This window comes from Maniola hyperantus, chromosome 5 (assembly GCF_902806685.2).
Source record: "Maniola hyperantus chromosome 5, iAphHyp1.2, whole genome shotgun sequence".
NCBI lineage: Eukaryota > Metazoa > Arthropoda > Insecta > Lepidoptera > Nymphalidae > Maniola > Maniola hyperantus.
In genome coordinates, this window is record NC_048540.1 from 9,021,811 (window position 1) to 9,034,228 (window position 12,418).

General features: G+C 34.0%; 1 protein-coding gene across 1 annotated transcript; it reads left to right on the forward strand.

Moving 5' to 3' along the window:
- The first annotated feature begins 2,558 nt into the window (after positions 1–2,558).
- Positions 2,559–11,705, forward strand: LOC117982028 (putative ATPase N2B). The gene is made up of 7 exons (XM_034968291.2): positions 2,559–3,138; positions 3,223–3,417; positions 3,866–4,107; positions 4,513–4,687; positions 5,843–5,992; positions 7,313–7,429; positions 8,391–11,705. The coding sequence occupies exons 1-7, from the start codon at positions 2,746–2,748 to the stop codon at positions 8,514–8,516; spliced, it is 1,398 nt and encodes a 465-aa protein (XP_034824182.1). The 5' UTR covers positions 2,559–2,745; the 3' UTR covers positions 8,517–11,705.
- The last annotated feature ends 713 nt before the right edge of the window (positions 11,706–12,418 follow it).

Genomic DNA, 12,418 nt, shown 5'->3' on the forward strand with positions numbered 1-12,418 from the left:
TCGCACTTGTACAGTCGCTTATAGCCCGGCGACAAAACTATTGAAACTACACACTCGCTTCCCGCTGATCGCCAACTCGTTTACAGTTTCAAGTTCTATTTGTTTCTTGTTCATCGTAAGGTCCATTAATGTTGGAATCCCCCTCTACGTCATATTAAGAAAAGGGTTCTAAAAGCTTTCGATGCTATTCATGCTTAGAAATTACTGATTGGTCAAAAAGAGACAGCAATGTGTTCCATGTCACTAAGTATGTCGAAGTGAATGTACAAGAACTTGTGGACTTGACTACGTGCCGAATGCACCGTAGGCTACCCTGTCTACGTGAGGTCTACGGAGTTCACTACACTGCGAGTCCGTTGCGAGTCCCAGTTTTTGTGTCTAAGTACCTACATAATTTTTACCTGCACCTAACTAGAGCATTGCCAGTTTTATAATAACTCCCAATACTTGGGCATTTTCGTTAGATCATTAATTATAGTGAATTTTAATTTGAAGAACTACCTACTTGATTTTTCCCCTCAACTACGTACCTGGTTTCTGACTATGAGGACTATGAGAAAGTCTTCGATTCGGTGGAAACTTAGACTTTCTAATTATAAGATCGCAGCAGATATACCGGATCAACCACCGGTAGTGTCCATTAAGTGCTGTAGTGCTTGTAGGTACGTGTAAATGCCACCATGTCAGTCTGTATACAGGACAAAAAAGTGATAAACTACCAAAAAAATTCAAAAAGTTTATTCGATCGATAAGTGCAATAAAAATGCATTTATATTTTGCATTTTACAAGCCGCGAAAATGCTACTCGCCATCTTTTAAGGTTTATGAGCTGTCATAACGTCGCACGGATTACGACGGGGCTTTCTTAGTGAAATACATTACAATTTCAATCCATGTGACGTCACAGTTGGAACTCATCATGGCGTCATCAGATTCGTGCGTTTAGAATATTTTGTAGAACAGATAAAAAAATGAAATAGTAATTTAAAATGAATTATAAAGATTCATTAGCTTTATAATTTTATAAACTGAAATTAACATTTTTCGATTGATTATTAATAGGTAATAATATCATGATTATAATTTTTAGATTTTTTCTCACTTACACCAGTAAAATACCATATTCTCAGTGATCTCAAGTGTTTGTCAACAGGTGGGCATAAAAATGAACACAATAAAGACGAAAAACATATTTATTTATTTTATTTTTATTTTTCATGTAGGTACCTACCGAAATTGTAGTCACATAGTAGTAATAAATTAAGTTACATTGGAAATGCTTATCTCATATTATGTAATGTTGACAGCCCTTCCCTCAAAACAGTATTAGACCGGCAATTATACGTAAGGTTTTTTCATCCGGTCCGGTCCGGTCAGGCTACCTGAAGGCATTGGAGCCATACATTTGTTTGAATGTACAATACATGTCCGGTCCGATAACCTGATCGCTCATCCAGGCTGGAAGGTGCCGTCAGGCGTTTCAGGTTTTATTGCTGAAGGCGCAGTCTGCATAGTTACTTCACGTTAGAGACGAAATACATGTCCGGTTTTTCCCACCGTTTTGCCAGTTGCATCTAGCGTTGGCTCTGAATGGACGTATCGTTGTGGTTCAGATAATGGAAAAATTATGACATTGAACGGCTTATTGTAACATTTTGATTAAATTTCAATAAATTCATGGTTAAATGCCATTTGAATTAATTAGGAAACTATCATTAAAGCTATTTGGGCAGATAAAACAGGTTTGCTTTCGTCATCTGCCAGAATCGCCATTTTTTGTTTTCTTATTTAACTAATAGCCAACTTTATTCATTCACTATAAGAGCCTATATACTAATTCTATAAAATCTGTCAAGTGCGAGTTGGACTCGCATATGAAGGGTTCCGTACCATCGTAAAAGAAATAACACTTTTTAATTTTTTTTCATTTTCATGCCGGTCATTAAAAAAAACATTATTTATCAGAATCCAAATTTATATGGAACAAAATATTGTTCCATATAAATTTGTTCCATATAATTTGCAAAGTTTCTGCATCGATTAAATAAATTTGTTACGTAAATCGGTTCAGAATTCGTGGAGGTTTCGGTGTAAAACACAAGTTCTTCTCTTTTGAAAATCGATTAAAAAATTCGGTTTGTCGCGCAGTTACGCGCCTGAACCTAACCAGTGCGGCTGGTCATCATTCGATGTAGGCGCGGCTTGTCACCTCTGCAGTGCGGCAACCTATTTTTTCGCGTCGTGGTCGTGTCACTGTCGCTGGTGCGGTACGGCTTCGGCCATTACAAACTCGAAAACGATTCATTTATAACGATAACAACATGAATAACTCGAAAACGATACATTTTTGCATGAACACTTTAGGGGTCGTTTGATAGAGCTAATGTCCTGTACTATAACCCCTTACGGGATCGTGTCATATTTTCCTGTAACCCTGTATATTGTTTATAGCTTTATAGGCAGATTTGAACTCGAAGCTGGCAATCCACGCCTTGACTAACAATGACATTTGACAGTTCACTTGACAGTGACAGTTGTTCTTCACAACTTTATAAAACAGCTGTTTTATTATAATGTTCTTAGTAGTTTAAAACTTTTACTTGCAACATCAAATTATTTATTAGTACGGAAGATGATAATTAGACATCTAGGTTGTTATTTATAAACTAGCGAGTAAAATTTTAGTTTTCACTTATGTAATATTAAAAATATACATAGGTACCTACCTAGTTGACTTGGATAAAAATGTTTTCGCGGAATTCTTGTATTCGAGTGTTATTTTTGGCAAAGCGATCTTGGCGGTGCTGTTATCGTTGCGCTAAGTCCTTATCATCCCAGGCGAAGGAAAAACCTCTCGCAAATGAAGGTCCCTGGAGTTTGTACTCGCAGAGAGTGTCTGAAGGTCTACTCAGCAAGGATCCTCACCAAGAGATGGTAGTACAACATTTGCAAGATATATACCAAGAAGTTTCGTTATTCCGACGACCTATCATCCAACCAAGGATTGGTGAATCATTTTTCAGCATATTTAGAACAAAAGAGCCAGAGAAAATAATAGCACCAAAAGGCTTGTATATCTATGGGAGTGTTGGTGGTGGGAAAACCATGCTCATGGATTTGTTTTATGAAACAGCCCCTGTAAGTTTAATTCAGATAAATCTCTAAATACAGACCATTAAATTACATGTTATCCATCTAATTGATGTTATTCTTTTATTTCAGATTAAAGAAAAACTTAGGGTTCATTTCAACTCCTTCATGTTAAATATTCATGCAAGAATACATGAACTCAAAATCAAATCAGGAAAAGGCGCAAGTTCCTTTAGAGATGAAGGATCAAAGCCGTTTGACCCCATCCCTCCAGTGGCAGCTGATATAACTCAGGAATCATGGCTTATTTGCTTTGACGAATTTCAAGTAAGAAAACAATGTGTATTAATAATATTATATACTATACACAATTTTATTTTTATAAAACTTGCTTTTGTTTGTTGATTCATGTCCGATTTAGTCTTTTTCACTCTTGTTGGAATCCTTAATTTTCCTGACAATCTCTGTGTCTTTCACCAGGTTTACCCTAGTGACACAGCCTGTGAAAAACAGACGGTGAAATTAATTTTGCACATTCTCCTAAGTGACCACACATTATATATATATATATATATATATATATATATATATATATACATATTATACATATATTTTCGAAACAAAACAAACTAATATGTTTTTAAATTAAAGTTAAAAAAATATCCATTTGCACATTTAAAACAATTAACGCCTGTATTAACCTGTATTTTTTATGGCAATTAAAAAGGAGTAGTATTTAGAGCTGTTAATATAAGATATGAAAAAGTATTAATAGGTTACAGATATTGGGGATGCAATGATTCTAAAGAGGCTGTTCACACAATTGTTTGATAATGGTTGTGTGGTAGTAGCTACCAGTAATAGGAAGCCAGATGACTTGTATAAGAATGGCTTGCAGCGGTCCAACTTCTTGCCTTTTATACCAATTCTTAAATCTCATTGCAATATTATCCAACTAGATTCTGGAATTGATTATAGAATACGTGGATCTGGTAACAAATATGGAAAATATTTTATGTGAGTATATAAAAGTATGATAATCAATAACACTATACCATATAAACATATGTGTGTACTCTGCAGAATGTAACTAGTAGTTTTAAGTCTTCATTTCAGACTACTACCATACTACTCCTACATACCTATAGGGTACTTCCCATTGACCTATTTACATTATCTTTACCAATAATTATTAATAATATCATTGATAATGGTATAATATTATTCTGTGCCATGTCTAGTGGCTGGCATGTAGTCATTGATATTTGTCAGTTTAATTTTAAACTTTTAACACAAACCGATTCATATTTCTATGTATTAAAGAACTTGTGGCCTTTTGGTGCCATTTACGAATGGTCGGCCTGCTTACCTTATGTGTATTATGTGTATTCAGTACATTTGACCAGTTTTGTATCATTTCAGAAATAGTGAACTTACACCAGGGAATAACGCTGTAGACAATTGTTTTAAGTACCTTGTATCAAAGGAGACTGACACAGTGAGAGTTCGAGTAATAAACATTCTTGGAAGGAACGTCAAGTTTGCCAAAACATGTGGACGTGTTTTAGATTCCACATTTGAAGAATTATGTGACAGAGTAAGTTTGGTTTATTTTATAGTGATTAATAACTCTTGCTCGTGACTCCGTCCGCGTGATATAAGTTACAGCCTTATAACACTGGGGATAATGTAGTCTAGTAGTAGTAGTAGTGACATATCAGTGAAAGAATTTTCACGATCAGATCATTAGTTGCAGAGATTACCTGCTACAAATATAATAAGAAATAGAATCTCTTGGATTTTAAAGTTTATAACAATAGCTAATTTGATTTTGCTAATAGGGTACCTTGGATGTTATTCAAATCATTATAATATAGAAAAAAAATAGCAGTCAAATTCAAATAAGAGTTAAATTTGTTTCTTGTAATTCCCGCCTCTAGGCTCAGTAAAGTTAGCAATTCATTTGCTCGTAATTCCATACGTTTCTATAATAAGCTTCCAGAAGACATATTGGAGATGTCTCTCAACAAGTTCAAAGTTTTCATAAAACGTAAACTAATTGAAAAATCCTATTACAATGTAAAGGATTATTTAAATGATAAGCAAGCTTGGGAATGAGTTGCTTAACGACTTTGTGATAGTTCTAATAAGTTTCAATAAATTTGTAAAGTGGTGATAATAAAAAGAATACCCGGCTGAGTTTGTTGTGGGCTCTTCTCAGACCTGGGCGCGTTTGGAACCCTCGTAGCTTTAGTTTTAAGTTTGCGTTATAATTATCACCACTATATTATCTTACAAATCTAACACTATACCAGACAATCAATAAGAGTAATTTATTACCTATTTTGAATAAATCATTTGACTTTGACTTGACTTTGACTTTGTACGGAGCACACTCTGAAAACAGTCTTGAAACAATCAGACTCAGATACATTTATAAAAGCCGCAATTTTGACGCGCTTTATAATCGTGTATACTGACGTCACACATAGGAAGCCTGATTGACGTCACTTTTGATCTTCTTTGTTCTAACTTCTGACCAATGGAACATTAGCTTGCGTTTTGAAATTTTGAATGTCATCATATTGATTTTGATTTATTTAATCCTGTAGGTAATTCAAAACTATTTACTTAAGTAAATAAAAATGAATGATACAGGTAGTATAATGATTATGACAACAAAATATTTGACCCTAATTTAAACCAAACACATTCCCTATTTTAAAATAATTTACTATTTATTTTATTACAGCCATTAGGAGCCAGCGATTATCTCGTGATATCTAAAACTTTTCACACCGTTTTCATAAGAGACTTGCCCCAATTGTCTATCGTGAAACATAGGTCTCAAATAAGAAGATTTATTACTCTTATTGATACTTTGTACGACAACAGAGTACGGGTAAGTACCGTTATTCACAATAGATCAAAATGTGTTTAGTTAAGTCTCTGATTTTCCTTAAGTTTAATTTAGATATGTCATTGTTTAGTCATGATGAAGCGCCTAACTTTACTCTACAATCCTTCAAATTAGACAAGACGTGGCATTAGCACAAATTCAAAATTATAAAAATAAGCCAGATCTGTCTTATTTTCTGAGCAACAAAATGTGTGCGATAGAGTATTGTTTATACGTTCCTTTAACGTTCGCATATTTGCTAGCTTGCCAGAGGGCAATTAAAAGATATCAGCTGCTCAAGGTACGTAAAAACATTACTCACTTTTCTTAAAGTCTGAGTGCTGATTTTTATGTATGTTTTACAGAATACTGTTAATAGTTAATAATTAACACTGCCAGACACCTTCCGTAAGTCGTTCACCTCATATAGTCAGACTCAGACTTTAAGAAAAGTGAGTAATGTTTTTACGTACCTTAAGCAGCTGATTGAAGGTACGTACAAACACTACTATATCCCACACATTTTGTTACTCAGAAAATAAGGCAGGTTTGGCTCTATCGGGATTATGCTCTAAGAGACAATGCTTTAATCTAAGATAAGTTTGAAAGTGGAAGGTATGAAAAAAATTCAGTATATTACTAAACATTTTCTCTCCAGAATCTTTATGCCAATGTGCCTTGTGCTTAGCATGACTGGTCCACATATGCCAACAAAGAAACACAAGTCCAAGATTTGTTACTTATATCTAGTGTTGATTCTGCTCTGCAAATGCCTTAATTAAAGTAATGTTTCAATGGCCCCGATTCTCTAGTCTCTCTCTAAACTAAATTTAGAGTATCTGCATCCTTTTCTTTTTACTAATGCTAAAAAAGGAACGGAACATGACTTTCACATTTAAAGAATCTAAATTTTAGCGCACAATACAAATTTAAACAGTAGGTTCGCGAGTGCGTGCTAAAATCATGGCCATCTAAAAATTAAATTTAAAACTGTCAAACTGTGTCTGTCCTTTTCATATTACATTAGTAAGAAGAGCATGCGAATACTCTAAAATTAGGTTGTGCTCAAAATTAGCCCCAATATTTACCTTCTAACTATATGGGTAAATTTTTTTTTTAAATAAATAAAAATACCTAATTAATTTTCTTAGATAAATAAAAAGAAACAGACAAAATATATTAAAGCAATTTTGCAGGGTGAAAGTATTCTCGAATGCATTATCAACTCAATTTATGATTTTAAACGACATTCCTTGTTTTTGACGTAGTCTTCTGTTTATAACTAAATAAGAACAAATTACAGGTTTTTGAAATTTGTTGTAGACTGTCATTGCCGCAGATTGCTATCCAAAGGAACTTTTTTATTTAGACGAAGTAAAAGATGAATATGGCGACGCCGACAGAGCTTTAATGGACGACTTAAGCATTACAAAAGACTCGGTACGTAGATATTTTTCTATAGCTTTTATAGCGTCGGAGTACCTACTTTCGGCCCCCGCGCCGCCGCCCGGGAAGTAAACTGTGATATCATTTCTTTTACCCGATTTAGAGTTCTGGGGTTCTTTTATACGTGCTTCTACTGTGTAGAGAATTACGTACTTACTTCTTATAAATAACAATTATGTGTCAATGTTTATCTTAATGTGTATTATAAATGTGAGTTTGGATGTTTGTTACTCCTTCACCTTCACGTAAGAATGATGAATCAATTTAGCTGAAATTTGAAATAAAGATAGCTTTTATCCTGGAAAACTAAAGAGCTCCCGTGGGATTGAAAAAAAACATGCGCGCATCATCTAGTAATAAAATACATAGAAATATGAACATGTGATGTGAGAATCATTCATTTGTAGAGAGGAAATTAACAAATACTAAAAGTATCCTCAAACATAGTACGTAATTGTGGTCAGAGCAAATATTATGTTATACGTCATTCCTAGACATGATTTCCACAGAACTCCTTTAATAAATACCCAATCACTTAAATATTAGCTCGATATTATAAAATCGGGTTATTACAAATGGTTACCTGACATCAGTATTAACCTTGAATTGATCAAACTGACGCCAAAAGTCAATAGTACATCTATAATTCCACTTCTGATGATAATACTTATTAGAGGTTTGATCTGACATCAATCTTGGACAGCCTTAGTCGGACTGATAGTATGTTCGTAATGTGCAGATTGTTAGGATATGTAGGTATTTTTTGCCTGCAACTTCGTCCACGTGGATTTAGGTTTATAAAATCTCAGGATAAAAGTATCCTATATTATTTGGAGTCCCGATTTAGGACATGGCACTCTCCCGGTGCTAAGCTATATCTGTGCCTAAATTACGCCACGGATACAACGTTCTATCAGTATGACAAAACATTAATATATAATTTTGAACTTTTTAGGAGGATGCAAAAGCAGCTATATTCACAGGCGAAGAGGAGATGTTTGCTTGCGATCGGTGTCTATCCCGCATTATGGAAATGCAGACAGATGAATATTGGGAAAAATGGGGAAATCACCTTAATTGAACCGATAGAGAAATTTTTACAATAGTTACGAGTAGGTAGATAGAAATTTGAACTAATTTTTATTGATAAGAAAAACTCTAGGTAGCTTTACGATACTGCTGCAATCAAACGAAAATCTTTGCTAAATGATACTTAACTACAATTTTCCAAAACTTACTAAAATTGTTAAATCAAAATGAAGTTAACGCACGTATACATAGTTTTATTAGTCCATAATGGTAATTGAATACAGGAAATAAGTTCCTTCACAGTTTTTCGATAATTTCGTTATGTAAATCTGAAGTCCATCAAACTGTTTTTTATTTAGAATAACATTATTGGTAGCTTACTTATTTAGAGATGGTTTGCTTAATAAGTTTCATGCATAATGAATATTGACTATTTTTGTTAATTTTATAGTATTCGATTCGTTTGTAAACGCTAAATTGCATGTTTGTGGTATATACAGCATCAGGTAAAAATAACTCTGAACTTGAATTTTTGTAGTGGGTTATCAATTTATTTAGTGGTACGTAGCGAGGCGCGATGGCAGTGTCTATGTCGCCGCACTAGTGTTCCGCCAATCAATATTTTATTATACTACCCTACTATACGCAGATATATTCCCCTCACGGCAGTCCAAAGAGCTCTTATTACCTATCGGCATATTGTTTGGTGTTTGTTTTTAAGATTTTTCGAAAGGACGAACGAAAAGCCATTACACGAATTCTTTACGAGTCTTATGCAGAAAAGTATTTTTGTTATTATCTAGATGTAGATGTAAATAATATAATAAATATTTGATATATTCACTTTTGTGTAATTAAAGCTAGGCACACCGTAGGTACATTATCCTACTAATATTATAAATGTGAAAGTGTGGATGTTTGGATGTTTGTTACTCAATCACGCAAAAACGGCTGAACGGATTTGGATGAAATTTGGAATGAAGATAGATTATACCCTGGATTAACACATAGGCTACTTTTTTACCCCGGAAAATCAAACACACATTTTTCAAAGCTCCCGCGGGATTTTGAAAAATGTAAATCCACGCGAAGTCGTGGGCATCTGCCCACATAAAAGTATAAGTTAATTTAGAAGTAGTTAGATAAATTAGTAATTTAATTCCCTTTGCTTGGCACTAGTTGGTATTTTGTTTTAAAACATAATTGGTAGTCGAAAGGCACAGGCCAGGGTGGTTAAATGGCAGGTCAAATGGCCGCGCGTCGCGCTCGATGCAAATGAATACGCACACAAGCGGCAATTTTGGTGTACAATTTTGTATCAAAAAACGAGGCGACTATTTGATAGTCGGTCATTTAACAGACTGGGCGTCAAACGAAAACGGGCCCTGAATGATTTATTATGTAGCTTAAAGCATTTTAAAAGTCGTAGGACGTAGGTTATATTCTTGAGGCTTGTTTTACTCTGCTAAGATTAATTATCGACTATCGAGACTACAACAGCAAATATTTGTGTAAACTTTACATCTTTTATTCGTAAAAAGCAAAGTGTACCATAAATGATTTGCTTTGATATTTTAGGTACGTGTCTAATTAGTACACAAGCGACATACACCTTACTGATAAAAAATATTGTTGCTCAGAGTTTTGTCATTATCACCTCCATTTCGCATTAGGTAGGTAAGTATTTCAAATTTATCTTAGACGAAAATAAATGTTATACATTGTGTTACACTTTAATTAACTTTGTTATACCCTTGACTAAACGATAACAACATAATATTGTGCTGCGCCAAATTAATAGTCCAAACTGAACACGAGGCGTATTTAATGCGCATTGTATAAAAATAGATTTCGGTCGGGCTTTTGTTTTAAATCCCACTTCTGACACCATGTATAATTTATAATAATTTAGTATAAATAATATAACAATGAAATAGCCTGAATCAAGTGTATAAAAAATATATAATTTATAATAATCACAAGATGACTTTTTCTAGCAAAGACTAATGACACGGACCTCTTGCATCAAGATTGACACAGACTATGTATATATTCATAACAAGACTGTGACCTGCGCGGACCGCCATGATACAATTTCAGATTGGACTAGGTACCTATAGTCCTTATAAAATGACTTCTCATGCGCCATTTTTACTCTATGGGTCAACTGTCATGTTGAAAGTACGGTTTAAATAAGTGTGTGCAAATCAGAGTACAAGTGTTATAGAGAGAGAGCCGGCACGTGCTAGATCTTCGATATTTTATAAAAGCTGAAAGTTTCTCTGCCTATTGTCCCCAACACAGGAAGGAACGATCAGCAATTATGAAGTTTTAATCATGGTGGCTTTGGGAGATAACAGGTAATAAAGGTTTTAAAAACCTTACCTACCTCAATTTTCAAAAGTTTAAAGATGTCTGGTAGGGGGTTGCCACGACGACGCTCAGTGTCTAACAATACATGACGTGATTTCTAATACTATTCCGATGAAAATGTAAAAAAATATGAAAAAATAGACTTTATATTTTTACGTATAAATTTTGTGCACCTTTATTACCTGTTATTTCCCAAAGCCATCATGATCCAAATTTCATTGTTGCTGATCGTTCCTCCCTATGTTGGGGACAATATGCAGAGAAACTTTCAGCTTTTATAAAATAAAGAAGGTCTGCCACGCGCTAGCTCTTAGTCCACTCCTAATTATTTGTAAAGAGTCATATACATATTGGCCCAATAAATTCGGCGACGATGTACGAGTACCTACAGGGCCATTTGGCTTATGTCTGTTTCTCGCGTTGGCTGGCGTGGCGGATTATTTCATATCAATACTAGGAAAATCAAGGGATCTTGGCGTAATTCGACAGTATTTATATGTACCTACATTGCTTGTCATTGCTGAATGCACTGGCCTAATGTGAACCTACTGTGTCTTTAGCATAAATTACCTAATCGACTAATGTGTATATTTATAATTTTAGACATTATACATCGATGAATATTATTAATCCATTGTAGATGTATCGTACTCTAGGGACTAGACTTTTTATTTAGTTACAATTAATTTATTTAAAAAGTACAAATGAATGCACATAAATAGGTCAGTATTAAACGACATTCTCGGTGTTGTTCCTTATTATTTCATCACGTTATTGCTATATATAGTGTCTATTTTTAGTACCTATTCATATTACGATTAGAGATTTATTTTGTTAAATTATTTAAAAATAAACATTATTTTATTTATTTTTGGTTTTATTTATACCTACCACGTATCACGTTGTAGATTGTTAATGGAATATTAAAAAAATAAAGTATCAAACACTACATCTCATGCTTGTCGTATCCTCGACATGGTAACGTGCGTCGAGTGTATTTTAGAAGATTTGATACCTACAGAAGAAATGTTTATCACCCATAATTTTTTATTCGAGTTCAAGAATTGATGAATTCACATTTACGAGATTCAGGGTGAATTAGTTTGGAGTGATAAACAGAATAACCAGATTTGGTGGTAGTAGTGCGTTTTGCTTGCTTTTTCAGCATGTTAGTAATGGGGGGAAGGACTGTTGTACCGTAAAATGCTGCAACTTTGCCTGGATTTTGCCGTTTTTGGTTTGTGTCTCTGAACCTATTTATTTTTATTGCTATTAATGAGTTTTAGAAGAAAAATAGATCTTATACCTTGCCAAATAAGACCCAAATCTTTTTAAATTATGCAGTTTTTACAAATTACAAGCACTCAAAGTCATAGGCAAAGATGTAGGTTAAAGACTCAACTTTGCCTAGAAGGATATCTCAACAAATAAAATGTTGATCTTTTCAATACTTTTTTCCCGTATGTATGAGATACCGCGCTTGTCCTTGGCAGTCAAATTATTGCTATTAAAGTGATATTTTTTTATTCACAGCGAATAGGCAAAGTTGTAGGTAGTACCATAAGCTTTCCATACAAAAAT